Genomic DNA, 16,894 nt, shown 5'->3' with positions numbered 1-16,894 from the left:
ACTTTAAATAGTTTAATATTGAGTTAAAAAAGTACTTCCCTGTCATTTCATTACTCTTAAGCATTATAAATGTTGTTCTTAAGAGTTTATTGCTTTGAACTCTGTTTTTACTTAAAACGTGGAACTATTTCAGGATGAAGATGGATTTCGAGAACTAAATGAGAATGGAAGTGCTAAAGATGAGAATATTCAACAGAAACTTTCTTCAAAAGTAGTAAGTGACTCTTTTAAAAAAAATAAGCAAAATATTTGAACATCTTTTGAGCTATGGCAATGTTGAAAAGAAATATTACAGCTAAGTATAAAGACTTGTAGGGCAGCATGGTATAGAAGAAGCGCTGTATTTAGTACTGATCTTTAGTATTTCTTCTCAGCATAGCCAGAACAGAGACACTGTCCTTTGAAATCCATAGTTCCATTACAGACAAGGAAATACCATTAATTAAATGACATCATAAACCATATAGTCCATGCTAAAATTTCCCCAGTTGTTGCAAAACTTTACCTTGGAGTTATTTTGTTTTCAGTCCAGGATCCAGTCAGTTATCACCTATTGCATTTTGCTGTTTTGTCTCTATTATTTTCCAGTCTGCCTGTCTAGAATGATCCCACCATCTCACTCTGTTCTTTATGTAATTGAATCTTCCGAAGAGTCTAGTCCAGTTATACTGTAGAACATCTCACATTCTAGATTGTCTTTCCTTATGATTAGACTTTTATGGAATCACTGACAAATGTTTTTCTCTGGTTATCGTAGTTGGATGATTTACCTGAGAACTCACCAATCAATATAGTTCAGACACCAATTCCCATTACAACCTCAGTTCCTAAACGTGCAAAAAGTCAAAAGAAGAAAGCTTTAGCAGCAGCCCTTGCCACAGCTCAAGAATATTCAGAAATAAGTATGGAGCAAAAAAAACTACAGGTATGTATTCATTTTTATGAACAAATATGATAGTTTATTTGGTAGGTTTTGGGGGATGGATGGAAGACTGACAAATATAATTATCTTAAATTGTCACATTTTCATACTAAAATGAAAAATGTTTTCATGTGTACCTTGCAGGAAGCTTTATCAAAGGCAGCTGGGAAAAAGAATAAAACACCTGTACAACTAGATTTGGGGGACATGTTAGCAGCTCTGGAAAAACAACAACAAGCCATGAAAGCACGGCAAATTACTAATACCAGACCTCTGTCATATACAGGTGATATCATTAATCCTGGCAATTTGCTATTTGGCTTTTGGAAACTGTTAATCTTAATTATATATACCTACAAAAATCCAGAGTCTGATTACTCAGCAGCTTCTCTCCTGCCACTAGTAGCCTCCTAACTACTACCTACCTTTCATTCCCCCAACCCCCAGTCTGTCTTAAAAGGAGCGCTCTTTTTCAAATATAAGTTCAAAATCCTCTAGTAGCTCGTCATCTCACTTGGAGCGAAGCCGGGGTCCTAAGTCATATCTTAGCTGCTCCTGTTAACCTTTCTGCCCTCATCACCATTCTCCCCGGCACTCACTGCTCTAGCCACGTTAGCCCCCTTGCTGTTCCACAGACACATCCAACGTGCTCCAAGCTCAGTGTCCTTGTGCTTGCTCTTTCCTTTACCTGGAACTCTCTTTCCTCAGGCATCAGTATAGTTTGTTCCATCAGGTCCTCCAGGTCTCTGTTCAAATGTCGGTTGGTATATGTTATGAACCAACCAAATTTTTCTTCTTCAAAGGCGTCAATAAGAATCACAAGTAATTTGGCTCTATAACTGTTAAATTATCCAATTTAAAACCAAATGGAAAACATAGGAGTGTTAATCAGATTTTGTGTGTATGTGTGAGAGAGAGAGAGAGAGAAAGGGAGACAGGGAGGGAGAGAGAGGGAGAGAAGTGGGGGGAGGGAGGACGAGGAGGGGAGGGAGGGAGAGAGAAAATGAGCTGGCTTTCTGCTGAAACAGTAATTTATATTTTAACAAACCTCGTCAGAGTTACAGCTCAGCACCTTTGACATGCTCCCTCATTTCTTTTCATAGTCTTTGTATTTAGAGGATGAGGAATAAGATAAAGGAAAGGGAAAGGCACCAACAAAAAGCACTGATGTTGAGGGGAAGAATGGAATTTTCTTTCCTCGGTTCCTATGTAAAGGGTCTACTGTTTTTAAACAAAAATATAAGTAACAGTTTATAACTTTAATCGTGTGTGCAAAATGTTTAAACCTATAGCTAGTTACCATCCGGTATGAACCTTAACTTTGAGTAACTGTTAGTAAAAATAATACTGAGTGCATACTGAGCTTTAGAGTTGCATGCTGTTGAGATGAGGGACGTGGCAGTAACATCTCACTAAGAGTAAAGGACTCTAGGGGATGGAACTGAGTTAGTGTTCCAGAGGCAGTGTGGTCTAGTGGCTGCATGCAGGGGCTTTGGAGTTGAGCTGTGTCTTGAATCCTGTTCTTCCATGTTTTTCCTTGGCAAGTTATTTAATCTTCCTGTGCTTCACTTTCCTTACATTAAAATGGAGATAATACAGTACCTGCTTCCGGATTGTTTTGAGGATTGAATGAGATGATACATGTAAAGTGCTTAGAAGAGCGTCTGGGTTATAATCATTCAATAAAGTTTAGCCAGTTATTTTGGGAAAGAGATTGTTAGCCTGTGATAACTTCAAGTGGCTTATTATTACAACTTTGGTTTGTTTAGCACATTAATGTATACAAATGTAGGTATCTACATGCAAAGTGTGGTGTCAAGAACTGTGGAATTACAGATAGGATTAAGATATACCTGTGGTCAAGGAGTTTATAATCTAGTCTGAGAGAAAGACGTACCCACATAACTAATAAAAAGCAGTGCCTTAGGAAAGATACCAGCAAAGTTTTATGAACTTATAGAAGAAAGAGTGATTTATGTCAACAGGGATGTATGTTACAAATGCCTTCATATATGATAGCATTTGGACTGGGCTTTAAAGGGGTAGTAAGATTCTTGACAGATGGAAGTGAGATTAATCTCTAATCTATCACCAGTGTTTAAATTGGGAAGTGCTGATTACAAAGAAAGCAGCTTTCTTGGGAAGTCCAAAAGAAGGACGGGACTATGGCAGAGATGTAAAAGGATTTTAATGAACTAATAGGGTTTTTTAATTGATGGAATGTGGAAACAGGTCAAAGATGACTCCAAACTCTCTGACTTGGAGGACTGTGGTGGGGGTTAGGTATATGACGATACGAAACAGGATAAGGATCACGGAAGAAGAATTTTCTTGGGAAGAACAGACTCTGGCCCTGTTGTATTTGAAATGCTGGTTAGGGAGGTCCTGGTGGTTCCTATTTAACTTATAGTTAGGTATGTGCAGTTCAGGTTAGAAGTCAGTGAATTTCAAATAGAGATGATTGTTGTAGCTGTGGAAATATATAAGATTGTCAGGGGAAAGAAAAATTAGGAAAAAGATGTTCAGGGATAAAGCCTTGTAGAATGCTCAGAGTTAAAAGACAGAAGGAAGAAGAACCAGAAAAACAGGTTTGAGAAAGAGTGAGAAAAATAGAATGTAATGTCACAAAAGGTGAGGATAGAATTTTGAGGAAGAGGATGTGGTCTTTGGTAACAAATGCTGCTTTGCTCTAGAATAGAGCAAAGAATCAGAGTTAGATTTGGCAGTTGCAAGGTTTTATGTGATCTTGGCAATAGCAGTTTCAAGAGAGTGGGTAGGGCGGAGGCCAGATTATAATGATTTGGGAAGTAATGAGGAAGAAAGGGGAGTGATGGTATCTTAGAAGCCTGTTAGGGGAGAGGTTCTGTTAGTTTGCCTGTTTTTTCTTCCTTTTATATAGAGGAGATTTTTAACTTCTTTTGGGGAGTTAGGGAAAAGAGTCAGGGGTCAAGTCAAGGAGGAACTTGAAAGATGCAAGGGGAAAGTAAAAGAGCAAAATCCTTGAGGAATTAATCTTGAGATGGAATTATGAGAAGAGGTGGTTGGTAAGCCTTCGGTGGGAGTAAGGATGCCTGCTGCCTCCTCTCAGGTGGCCTAGAAGTTTATATTGGAAAGCATCTTAGGGAAGTAGCAGGAAAGCTTTTCTGCTAGAGTGAGAGAATTGAGATTAGAGGCTAGGTCTGCTGAAGGATGGGTGGTATCCACGGGAGAATGAGGGTAACAATCAATGAGGCGTAAAGGAATTGCTGAATAGTACTGAGAGTGCAGCTAAGAGGGGAAAATCATCATTCTTTACTGACAGGCTGAAATGAGGAGAGGAGTGATAGACTACTTATCTTATGTAAGGGTCATTGTTAGATTCATTAGGAATAAGGAGAGGTACAGAGTTTTGAAATTTCAGAGGTAGAATGGTTCTTTGGAGCTGTATCTGAGGGATACTGCACGGCCATATACTGCTCCTGCTGTTATGATGTCTGTTTTCCACAAGAAGAGGATGTTGTTGTTCTTATAGGTTTATTATTAGAAATTTTGAAAATATGTGGAGTTGGCCATAATAGTAAAACTAATGCTCTTGTTTGTTTTTAGTGGTCACTGCAGCTTCTTTTCACACTAAAGACTCTACTAACAGAAAACCCTTAACCAAAGGTCAGCCCTGTTTGACATCCTTTAATTCTTTGGACATTACTTCCTCTAAAGCGAAAAAAGGAAAAGAAAAGGAAATTGCAAAACTAAAACGGCCCACAGCACTTAAAAAGGTAAAACAAAACCTGGGGTTATTTATTTTACAGTATAAAAAAGGGTTTAAATCGTTTTGCAAAAGTAGTTGTGGCGTTTTGGCCAACTGATTATTGTGAAAAGTTCTTAGACATGCATCTTTATGATGACTAATTAATTTAAGGTTGGGGATCTCAGCATCATGACTATCTTTCTGTGTTGACCAAGGCCCTGGGGAACGAGTTCTGTCTATAAGTTTAAAAGAAAAAGTTAAACATTTAGGTATCCAAAAACTTGAGACCCTAGGTATCAGAAGCCTGGGATTCTAGTACTAACTTCAGTACTTATTGTGTAGTTTTAGCAAACCTTTCTTATCCTCATCTTCTTTATCTATAAGTTGGGTATAATATCTGCTCTGTTTAACTCAGTACTGTTATTAGGAGGAGTGAATGAGATGATCTATGACCAAGTAAATCTAACGTAACTATGTGACCTGGTTTCCAAAGGTTTTATTTTATCCATTTTGGGGGAAACCCTAGTTTGTCTACTAGGATTTAAAGAATGAAGCAAATGTAGTTTGATAGCTGTAGTATTATATTGCCTTCCTTTATTTTGGATATAGTACTTCCTTCAACTGCAGTGCCTAAAATTACATTTACCTTTTTGCCAGTCAGTTTCTACATAGCCAACCAAAATCCTTACATCCATTTTTTAAGTGAACACTACTATTCCTGTGTAATAGTGACCATTTTAATCATTCAGTACATACTTAAAGAGTAATTAGTAATTAAAGACTGGTAATGACTTTTAGGTTATTTTGAAAGAAAGAGAGGAAAAGAAGGGCCGTTTAACTGTGGACCACAATCTTTTGGGATCTGAGGAACCAATAGAAATGCACTTAGATTTTATTGATGATTTGCCGCAGGAGATTGTTTCCCAAGAAGGTAAGATCACCTCTTTCCCCCTTCTTCTTATAAAATGGTCTGAAGTATTTTAATTAGTAGGTAACAACATATCACTAGTTATTCTCCTAAATATGCTCCATATTTTATCTAAATTTTTTAATCTTTGAGAGTGGTTTCTTTTGAAGATGCTTCTATAGGGAGATACTTAAAGGGCAGGGAGGCAGGTGTTACATAGTAGGTCTATGGCATTTTTGAAGCTTAAATCCTGAATTTGTTGTAAACCCTCATAACTATGATCTTACTAATGCATCCTCTGTAACTGTCACAGTTTCTTTCATCTTGCCTTCTTTTATATCTAGAACACAATTGACTTTCTTTGCAGGACTACAGTTGACCCTTGAACAACGCAGGTTTGAACTGCACAGGTACACTTGTACACAGATGTTTTTCAATAGTAAATACTGCAGTACTACTCAGCCGTGATTGGTTGAATCCACAGATGATAGAGGAACTATGATACAGAGGGCGGACTATAAATTATATGAGGTTTAAATCCCCGTATTGTACAAGGGTCACCTGTATATTTTATTGAATTGCTTTTGTTGATTTTCTTCCTTGCTTTTGTGAAATTAATACATATGCCACAATGAGTAGAGAATTGCAAAGCTTGTTGTAGTGTAGAGTCCAGTTGGTCAGTAAGATTCAGTCCCATACAATGGGTAGCCAGCACATGATTTCAGATGGGACCTCAGCAAAACTGCAGATGCCTTCTAAAATTTATACTACTGTGGAAGAAAGATTTTAAGAGAAACCTGACTAGGTCCCTATTTCTCCTGGTATTTATTCTTCAACTTTTGGCAAAACATTTAAATCTGATTTACATATAGATTTAGTAGCAGTGTTCCCTTGTGTTTAGAAAATAAGTTTACTACTTCTAAGAATTGTTCGGTTAGGGTTCTCCTTTACTCTCAATTAAGTATCATTGCCTTTGTATTCAGGTGTATCTGTTTATGCATTCCTTTAACAAGTGTGTGTTGAACATCTATCATATGTACTTCAGTAAGTGGGGTAGGGATGGGAAGGTCAGGAAATGTCATAAAGATATATAGTGGACTGGCCCTGTTACAGAAAGTTTACAATCCAGTAGAGAGATAAGATATATGTGTAACTTTGCAGATTAATGGACTGGACAAATACTAACTCATTTCCTGAGTTTTAGAGCTGTTTAGAAAAGAAGCAGTAACTAAAGGTGGCAGTTGAGTCAAGAGGTGGCATCTGCAAACGTGGCTGCCTGAGCACAGGAGCAAAGACCAAATGAAAGAGAAACTGGGGTGGTGCCTGGAGAACTGGGAGTGGTGTGGGGAGAATGAGTGAGGTAGAATTCATCATTGCCGGCAGCAATGGGAATTTTTAGACAGTTAAAAAAAATTATTTCTAAGAAATAGATAGAAAACTAGAGATGAAGGAGATGGGTAATATGATCTGGAAAGAGTGCAGGAGCGGATACATACGTCTTTTGTTCTTCAATTTAGATCCCCTGGGAATACATGTTTTAGATAACTTGGCCTTCTTGCATCTCTTCTGTGGAGACTTGTAGGATATGCTTGATGTTTTTCAGAGTATATTTTAAGACATAATAGGAAAATTTGATTTTTGTAGTATATGAGAAATGTTTGTGATACGAACAATGCCCAACTTGGTAGCTTCTGGAGAATTTGGAAGTGATAACAAAAGGTAACTGCCATTCTAAATTATGTTGAAGAGTATAGAGCTTTTCAGCATTCAGAATTTCTAAATTCTTTCCCCTCACCCCACGTCTCCACAGATGCTGGACTGAGCATGCCCAGTGATGCATCCCTCTCTCCAGCAAGTCAGAACTCTCCGTACTGTATGACACCTGTGTCACAAGGCTCTCCGGCTAGTTCTGGGATAGGCAGTCCAATGGCATCTTCGACAATAACCAAAATCCACAGCAAAAGATTTAGAGAGTAAGTTTTAGTCTCATTATTGAGGTTGAATAGCTTAGGTATCTTGACTGTAGTTCTGAATATAATACTGTCATTCTTTCTTGGTGGGTTGAACAGATAGAATACCAAAGATCTTTAAGTTCTTTCAGATTCTGTTTAACAACGGGTTTTATTATATGGAAAGTATTTGCCTTCCGTCAGCTGTCAGTGTTCACGTAAAAGTGATTTGACAGTAAATACATTCTTTTTATATCAGCTAGTGTTTATACCCATGAAATTTTACCTCTTACAGCTTATGTATTATATAAAATGTCATACTGTGACATTTTTCCTCTCCAAATGCTTTTGCTTTTTTGTTTATATTATTGGCCCTTCAAAAAAAACCTCTCTAACCAATTAATAACAAGTTTCTAAGATCCTCCTACATGTAGGGAACCTGTTACATAAACCTATTTGTTTTTGTTGTTGTTCTTTTTTTTTTTTTTCTTTTTTGCGGTACGCGGGCCTCTCACTGTTGTGGCCTCTCCCGTTGCGGAGCACAGGCTCCGGACACGCAGGCTCAGTGGCCATGGCTCACGGGCCCAGCTGCTCCGTGGCATGTGGGATCTTCCCGGACTGGGACATGAACCCATGTCCCCTGCATCGGCAGGCGGACTCTCAACCACTGCGCCACCAGGGAAGCCCTAAACCTATTTGTTTTTAAGCATATATTTCTAAGTTTGAAAATGCCCATCTTTGAAATTAAGTTTACCTATGAAAGAATCCCAGGGTGAAGGTAAAATGTGTGTGAATCCAAACCACATTGGTTTGTTCTGTTCCTTTATTGTTTTTGAGCAAATACTTATTGCCTAGGTTTGGGAAGTTAATTAAATATCACAGATGTGTGACAAAGGAAATACTTGGAGAATAAAATCTTACATATGTGTGAAATAAACAGCTTGGAAGAAAAGCAGAGTGAAGAAAATTGCGTTTTTGATGTTTTATTCTTCAATTGCATTCTTTAATTTTGTATACTTTATGATAAGCTTTCCTCAGCCTGTCCAGTTATATCTTCTGTTCTGAAGTAATGTCATACTTGCATTTATTTAAACACTTTTCACATAAACATTAACAAAATTTCCAAAGCAGAACATTTTTTTTCACTAAAGAAAGGCAGACCTAGATTTTCCCACCATATAATGTATCAGTAATTTAGAACTGGTAATTTGCTGGCCCGGAATTCCTAGATTAGAAATTTTACCAATTTTCCTTGTTAAGTACCTGCTTATGGTAGAGATAGATTATGGATGAAAACTAGCAAAGTGGAATAGGTAAGTTTACTTAAACTAGAATGAATGACTTCCTTATCCTTGAAATTAAGTACTATAGTGGCCTCACACTACTTGCTTTCTGGTTTTTGCATTGTAGCCATATATGATCTCACAAAGAGCCTCATTCAGTTACTTTGCCTGATATAAAGCCATATGACTTTTACCTCAAGACCTCTTTGGTTTTGGCTTCAGTTTAACTACTGAATTCATCCGCTGTAACCATAGATTTTCAGAGGTAGAGGGACGATTGAGACTGTCATCCGTAACTCCTTATTTTTATGGTTGAGGAAGCCAGTGCTGGAGACTGATTTATCCAAGTGTGGAGGATGAATGGTTGGTATTAGGGCATTCAATTAGCATTTATGAAATTAATTTGTTTCTTATTAGAAGCATCTTTAGTATTCATTGGAATGAAATAACTTTATACATTATCTCCTTACCAAAAACATTATACCTGTTTATCTAATAGCAAGTTAACATTTGATTTATATCTTTAGGAATTTAATAATTGGGTGTTTGATTAGTACTTCCCCGAGGTTAATCTATCCTTTGCATAAAAGCTGATCTGTTGTAATTCAGGAAAACTCTTCTGTTTCTCTAATTGACTGAAGGATTTAGGAGATTTTTCAAGACTTGATTTTTTAATGAAAAACTTTACTGGATGTATTTTTTTCCTAAAATAATTTTATAATTACCTACTTTTGGGTTCCTTTACAGGTACTGTAATCAGGTTCTTTGTAAAGAGATTGATGAATGTGTGACTCTTCTTCTTCAAGAGCTTGTCAGCTTCCAGGAACGCATCTACCAAAAGGATCCTGTAAGAGCAAAAGCGAGGAGACGGCTGGTCATGGGTCTAAGAGAGGTTACGAAACATATGAAGTTAAACAAGATCAAATGTGTTATAATTTCTCCAAATTGTGAAAAAATCCAGTCCAAAGGTATGAACATTTTACTTTCGAAGTGTTTTGATATTTATGTAGTATAATTGTAGAATATGCAGTGAATTTTAAAGTGGAAGCTATATGTCTTCTTTAGCAGAGTTTAGGTATAAAACATAATACTGAACATGAAGAAAGAAAATGAAATGTTTCAGCACTGGAGGTAGAGTAATAAAATTGAGATCAGATTGTAAAGAAGATCCCCATTTGTGAACATTAGTGAAGGATTTAGTTGGGCCCAACCAAGTGTCCGCTGTCTTGTGATCAGAGTGGGAACTACTAAGTAGGCATTTCTTTACCTCCGCAAATATATTCTACTTTATTTTTTTTAACATCTTTATTGGAGTATAATTGCTTTACAATGATGTGTTAGTTTCTGCTTTATAACAGAGTGAATCAGCTATACATATATATATATCCCCATATCTCCTCCCTCTTTTGTCTCCCTCCCACCCCTCTAGGTGGTCACAAAGCACTGAGCTGATCTCCCTGTGCTGTGCGGCTGCTTCCCACTAGCTATCTGTTTTATATTTGGTAGTATATATAAGTCCATGCCACTCTCCCACTTCGTCCCAGCTTACCCTTCCCCATCCCCATGTCCTCAAGTCCATTCTCTACGTCTGCGTCTTTATTCCTCTCCTGCCCCTGTTCTTCATAAAAATTTTTTGTTTTTTTGTTTTTTTTTTTTGGATTCCATACATATATGTGGTAGCATACAGTATTTGTTTTTGTCTTTCTGACTTACTTCACTCTGTATGACAGACTCTAGGGCCATCCACCTCACTACAAATAACTCAATTTCGTTTCTTTTTATGGCTGAGTAATATTCCGTTGTATATATGAGCCACATCTTCATTGTCCATTCATCTGTCGACGGACACTTAGGTTGCTTCCATGCTGACTATTGTAAATAGAGCTGCAGTGAACATTGTGGTACATGACTCTTTTTGAATTATGGTTTTCTCAGGGTATATACCCAGAAGTGGGAAAGCAGGGTTGTATGGTAGTTCTATTTTTAGTTTTTTAAGGCCTCCATACTGTTCTGCATAATGGCTGTATCAATTTACATTCCCACCAACAGTGCAAGAGGGTTCCCTTTTCTCCACACCCTCTCCAGCGTTTATTGTTTGTAGATTTTTTGATGATGGCCATTCTGACTGGTATGACGTGATACCTCATTGTAGTTTTGATTTGCATTTCTCTAATGATTAGTGATGTTGAGCATCCTTTCATGTGTTTGTTGGCAACCTGTATATCTTTGGAGAAATGTCTATTTAGGTCTTCTGCCCATTTTTGTATTGAGTTGTTTGTTTTTTTGATATTGAGCTGCATGAGCTGCTTGTAATTTTGGAGATTAATCCTTTGTCAGTTGCTTCGTTTGCAAATATTTTCTCCCATTCTGAGGGTTGTCTTTTCATCTTGTTTATGGTTTCCTTTGCTGTGCAAAAGCTTTGAAGTTTCATTAGGTCCCATTTGTTTATTTTTGTTTTTACTTCCATTACTCTAGATGGTGGGTCAAAAAGGATCTTACTGTGATGTATATCATAGAGTGTTCTGCCTATGTTTTCCTCTAAGAGTTTTATAGTGTCTGACCTTACATTTAGGTCTTTAATCCATTTGGAGTTTATTTTTGTGTATGGTGTTAGGGAATGTTCTAATTTCTTTCTTTTACATGTAGCTAGCTGTCCAGTTTTCCCAGCACCACTTATTGAAGAGGCTGTCGTTTCTCCATTGTATATTCTTGCCTCCTTTATCAAAGATAAAGTGACCATATGTGCATGGGTTTATCGCTGGGCTTTCTGTCCTGTTCCATTGATCTATCTTTCTGTTTTTGTGCCAGTACAATACTGTCTTGATTACTGTAGCTTTGTAGTGTAGTCTGAAGTCAGGGAGCCTGATTCCTCCAGCTCCGTTTTTCTATCTCAAGATTGCTTTGGCTATTTGAGGTCTTTTGTGTTTCCATACAAATTGTGAAATTTTTTCTTCTAGCTCTGTGAAAAATGCCAGTGGTAGTTTGATAGGGATTGCACTGAATCCGTAGATTGCTTTCGGTCGTATAGTCATTTTGACAGTGTTGATTCTTCCAATCCGAGAATGTGGCATATCTCTCCATCTGTTTGTGTCATCTTTAATTTCTTTCATCAGTGTTTTATAGTTTTCTGCATACAGGTCTTTTGTCTCCTTAGGTAGGTTTATTCCTAGGTGTTTTATTCTTTTTGTTGCAGTGGTAAATGGGAGTGTTTCCTTAATTTCTCTCTCAGATTTTTCATCATTAGTGTATGGGAATGCAAGAGATTTCTCTGCATTAATTTTGTATCCTGCTACTTTACCAATTTCATTGATTAGCTCTAGTTGTTTTCTGGTAGTATCTTTAGGATTCTCTATGTATAGTATCATGTCATCTGCAGACAGTGACAGTTTTACTTCTTTTCCAATTTGGATACCTTTTATTTCTTTTTCGTCTCTGATTGTTGTGGTTAAAACTTCCAAAACTCTGTTGAATAATAATGGTGATAGTGGGCAACCTTGTCTTGTTCCTGGACTTTGAGGAAATGGTTTCAGTTTTTCACCATTGAGAGTGATGTTGGCCTTGGGTTTGTCATATATGTTGAGGTAAGTTTCCTCTATGCCTACTTTCTGGAGGGTTTTTATCATAAATGGTTGTTGAATTTTGTCAGAAGCTTTTTCTGCATCTATTGAGATGATCATATGGTTTTTCTCCTTCAATTTGTTAATATGGTGTATCACATTAATTGATTTGCATATACTGAAGAATCCTTGCATTCCTGGGATAAACCCCACATGATTGTGATGTATGATCCTTTTAATGTGCTGTTGGATTCTGTTTGCTAGTATTTTGTTGAGGATTTTTTCATCTATATTTATGGGTGGTATTGGCCTGTAATTTTCTTTCTTTGTGACATCTTTGTCTGGTTTTGGTATCAGGTTGATGGTGGCCTTGTAGAATGAGTTTGGGAGTGTTCCTCCCTCTGCTATATTTTGGAAGACTTGGAGAAGCATAGGTGTTAGCTCTTCTCTAAATGTTTGATAGAATTCACCTGTGAAGCCCTCTGGTCCTGGGCTTTTGTTTGTTGGAAGATTTTGAATCACAGTTTCAATTTCAGTGCTTGTGATTGGTCTGTTCATATTTTCTATTTCTTCCTGGTGCAGTCTCAGAAGGTTGTGTTTTTCTAAGAATTTGTCCATTTCTTCCAGGTTGTCCATTTTATTGGCATAGAGTTGCTTGTAGTAATCTCTCAAGATCCTTTGTATTTCTGCAGTGTAAGTTGTTACTTCTCCTTTTTCATTTCTAATTCTATTGATCTGAGTCTTCTCCCTTTTTTTTTTTTTGATGAATCTGGCTAATGGTTTATCAATTTGGTTTATCTTCTCAAAGATCAGCTTTTAGTTTTATTGATCTTTGCTGTTGTTTCCTTCATTTCTTTTTCATTTATTTCTGATCTGATCTTTATGATTTCTTTCCTTCTGCTAACTTTGGGAGTGTTTTGTTCTTCTTTCTCTAATTGTTTTAGGTGTAAGGTTAGGTTGTTTATTTGAGATGTTTCTTGTTTCTTGAGGTACGATTGTATTGCTATAAACTTCCCTCTTAGAACTGCTTTTGCTGCATCCCATAGGTTTTGGGTCGTCATGTTTTCATTGTCATTTGTTTCTAGGTGTTTTTTGATTTCCTCTTTGATTTCTTCAGTGATCTCTTGGTTATTAAGTAGTGTATTATTTAACCTCCATGTGTTTGTATTTTTTTTACAGATTTTTTCCTGTAATTGATATCTAGTCTCATAGCGTTGTGGTCGGAAAAGATACCTGATACGATTTCAGTTTTCTTAAATTTGTCAAGCCTTCATTTGTGGCCCAAGATATGATCTATCCTGGAGCATGTTCCATGAGCACTTGAGAAGAAAGTTTATTCTCTTGTTTTTGGAGGGAATGTCCTATAGATATCAATTAAGTCTGTCTTGTTTAATGTATCCTTTAAAGCTTGTGTTTCCTTATTTATTTTCATTTTGGATGATCTGTCCATTGGTGAAATTGGGGTGTTAAAGTCCCCTACTGTGATTGTGTTACTGTAGATTTCCCCTTTTATGGCTGTTAGCATTTGCCTTATGTATTGAGGTGCCCCTATGTTGGGTGCATAAATATTTACAATTGTTATAGCTTCTTCTTGGATTGATCCCTTGAACGTTATGGGGTGTCCTTCTTTGTCTCTTGTAATAGTCTTTACTTTAAAGTCTATTTTGTCTGATATGAGAATCACTACTCCAGCGTTCTTCTGATTTCCATTTGCATGGAATATCTTTTTTCCATCCCCTCACTTTCGGTCTGTATGTGTCCCTAGGTCTGAAGTGGGTCTATTGTAGACAGCATGTATACGGGTCTTGGTTTTTTTTCCATTCAGCCATTCTTTGTCTTTTGGTTGGAGCATTTGACTGGAGCATTTAATCCATTTATATTTAAGTAAATGGTTGGAGCATTTAATCCATTTACATTTAAGGTAGTTATTGATATGTATGTTCCTGTTACCATTTTCTTAATTTTTTGGGTTTGTTATTGTAAGTGTTTTCCTTCTCTTGCGTTTCCTGCCTAGAGAAGTTCCTTTAGCACTTTCTTATAAAGCTGGTTTGGTGGTGCTTTACCAAAGCAAAGAATTTGGTGAATTCTCTTAGCTTGTGCTTGTCTGTAAAGGTTTTAATTTTTCTGTCAAATCTGAATGAGATCCTTGCTGGGTAGAGTAATCTTGGTTGTAGGTTTTTTCCTTTCATCACCTTAAATATGTCCTGCCACTCCCTCTGGCTTGCAGAGTTTCTGCTGAAGGATTAGCTGTTAACGTTATGGGGATTCCCTTGTATGTTATTTGTTGCTTTTCCTTTGCTGCTTTCAATATTTTTTCTTTGTATTTAATTTTTGATAGTTTGATATGTTTCTTGGTGTGTTTCTCTTTAGATTTATCCTGTATAGGACTCTTGGCGCTTCCTGGACTTGATTAACTATTTCCTTTCCTATATTTGGGAAGTTTTCATGTATGATCTCTTCAAATATTTTCTCAGTCCCTTTCTTTTTCTCTTCTTTTTCTGAGACCCCTATAATTTGAATGTTGGTGTGTTTAATGTTGTCCCAGTGATCTCTGAGACTGTTGTCAATTCGTTTCATTCTTTATTGTGCTCTGTGGTAGTTATTTCCACTCTTTTATTCTCCAGGTCACTTACCCATTCTTCTGCCTTAGTTATTCTGCTATTGATTCCTTCTGGAGAATTTTTAATTTCATTTATTGTGTTGTTCGTGATTGTTTGTTTGCTCTTTAGTTCTTCTAGGTCCTTGTTAAGCGTTTCCTGTATTTTCTCCATTCTGTTTCCAAGATTTTGGATTATCTTTACTATCATTACTCTGAATTCTTTTTCAGGTAGACTGCCTATTTCCTCTTCATTTGTTTGGTCTGGTGGGTTTTTACTTTGCTCCTTCATCTCCTGTGTGTTTTTCTGTCTTCCCATTTTGCTTAACTTACTGTGTTTGGGGTCTCCTTTTCGCAGGCTGCAGGTTCGTAGTTCCCATTGTTTTTGGTGTCTGCCCCCAGTGGCTAAGGTTGGTTCAGTGGGTAGTGTAGGCTTCCTGGTGGAGGGGACTAGTGCCTGTGTTCTAGTGGATGAGGCTAGATCTTGTCTTTCGGTGGGCAGTACCCTGTCTGATGGTGTGTTTTGGGGTGTCTGTGACCTTATTATGATTTTAGGCAGCCTCTTTGTTAATGGGTGGGGTTGTGTTTCTTTCTTGCTAGTTGTTGGGCATAGGGTGTCCAGCACCGTAGCTTGCTGGTTGTTGAGTGGAGCTGGGTCTTAGCCTTGAGATGGAGATCTCTGGGAGAGCTGCTTTTTTTTTTTTTTTTTTTTTTTTTGTGGTACGTGGGCCTCTCACTGTTGTGGCCTCTCCCGTTGTGGAGCACAGGCTCCGGACACGCAGGCTCAGCGGCCATGGCTCACGGGCCCAGGTGCTCCGCGGCATGCGGGATCCTCCTGGACCGGGTCACGAACCCGCATCCCCTGCATTGGCAGGTAGACCCTCAACCACTGCGCCACCAGGGAAGCCCTCTGGGAGAGCTTTTGGTGTGTGATATTACGTGGAGCCAGGAGGTCTGTGGTGGAGCAATGTCCTGAACTTGGCTCTCCCACCTCAGAGGCACAGGCCTGACACCTGGCTGGAGCACCAAGACCCTGTCTGCCACACAACTCAGAAGAAAAGTGAGAAAAAAAGAAAGAAAAAAAGAAAGTAAATTTATTAAAATAAAAAATAAGTGCTAAAAATAAGAAAAATTAAAAAGTAATTAAAAAAAAGAGAACGGGCGAAGAGAGCAACCAAATGAAAATACACATCCACCAGTGATAACAAGCACTACAAACTATATTTAAAAAAAAAAAATGAAAAGAACAGACAAAACACTAGGACACATGGTAAAAGCAAAGCTATACAGACCAAATCACACGAAGAAGCATATACGTACACACTCACAAAAAGAGAAAAATGAAAAAAAAATATATATTTTTGCTCCCAAAGTCTACCAACAAAATTTCGGGATGATTCATTGTCTATTCATGTATTCCAGAGATGCAGGGTACATCAAGTTGATTGTGGAGATTTAATCCACTGCTCATGAGGCTGCTGGGAGAGATTTCCCTTTCTCTTCTTTGTTCGCACAGCTCCCGGGGTTCAGCTTTGGATTTGGCCCCACCTCTGAGTGTAGGTCCCCTGAGGATGTCTCTTCCTGCCCAGACAGTACAGGGTTAAAGTAGCAGCTGATTAGGGGGCTCTGCCTCACTGAGGCCCGGGGTGCGGAGGGGTACGGAATGCAGGGTGAGCCTGTGAAGGCAGAGGCTGACGTGCCATTGCAACAGCATGAGGCGCGCTGTGTGTTCTCCTGGGGAAGTTGTCCCTGGATCACGGGACCCTGGCAGTGGTGGGCTGCCCAGGCTCCTGGGAGGGGAGGTGTCGATAGTGACCAGTGCTTGCACACAGGCTTATTGGTGGCTGCAGCAGCAGCCTTAGCATCTCATGCCCATCTCTGGTGTCTGTGCTGATAGCCGTGGCTCACACCCGTTTCTGAAGCTCCTTTAGGTGGTGCTCTGAATCCCCTCTC

The 16,894-nt window shown here is 38.1% G+C and overlaps 1 protein-coding gene across 3 annotated transcripts in view; it reads left to right on the top strand.

Moving 5' to 3' along the window:
• The window catches only part of SECISBP2L (SECIS binding protein 2 like), a 65,809-nt gene that overhangs the window by 24,441 nt on the left and 24,474 nt on the right, over positions 1-16,894 (top strand). For all 3 annotated transcript variants that reach the window (XR_013827040.1, XM_079912612.1, XM_079912611.1), the window contains exons 9-15: positions 134-214; positions 758-925; positions 1,067-1,208; positions 4,508-4,677; positions 5,448-5,580; positions 7,367-7,529; positions 9,536-9,756. Coding sequence is in view for 2 of the 3 variants with exons in the window: in XM_079912612.1 (XP_079768738.1) it covers positions 134-214; positions 758-925; positions 1,067-1,208; positions 4,508-4,677; positions 5,448-5,580; positions 7,367-7,529; positions 9,536-9,756 (1,078 nt within the window). In the remaining variant the exon portion in view is untranslated. The remainder of the gene's footprint in view (positions 1-133; positions 215-757; positions 926-1,066; positions 1,209-4,507; positions 4,678-5,447; positions 5,581-7,366; positions 7,530-9,535; positions 9,757-16,894) is intronic.

The sequence above is a fragment of the Stenella coeruleoalba genome, assembly GCF_951394435.1.
Source record: "Stenella coeruleoalba genome assembly, chromosome: 2".
NCBI lineage: Eukaryota > Metazoa > Chordata > Mammalia > Artiodactyla > Delphinidae > Stenella > Stenella coeruleoalba.
Note: the sequence above shows the minus strand (reverse complement) of the source record. Positions and strands in the feature narration are given on the sequence as shown.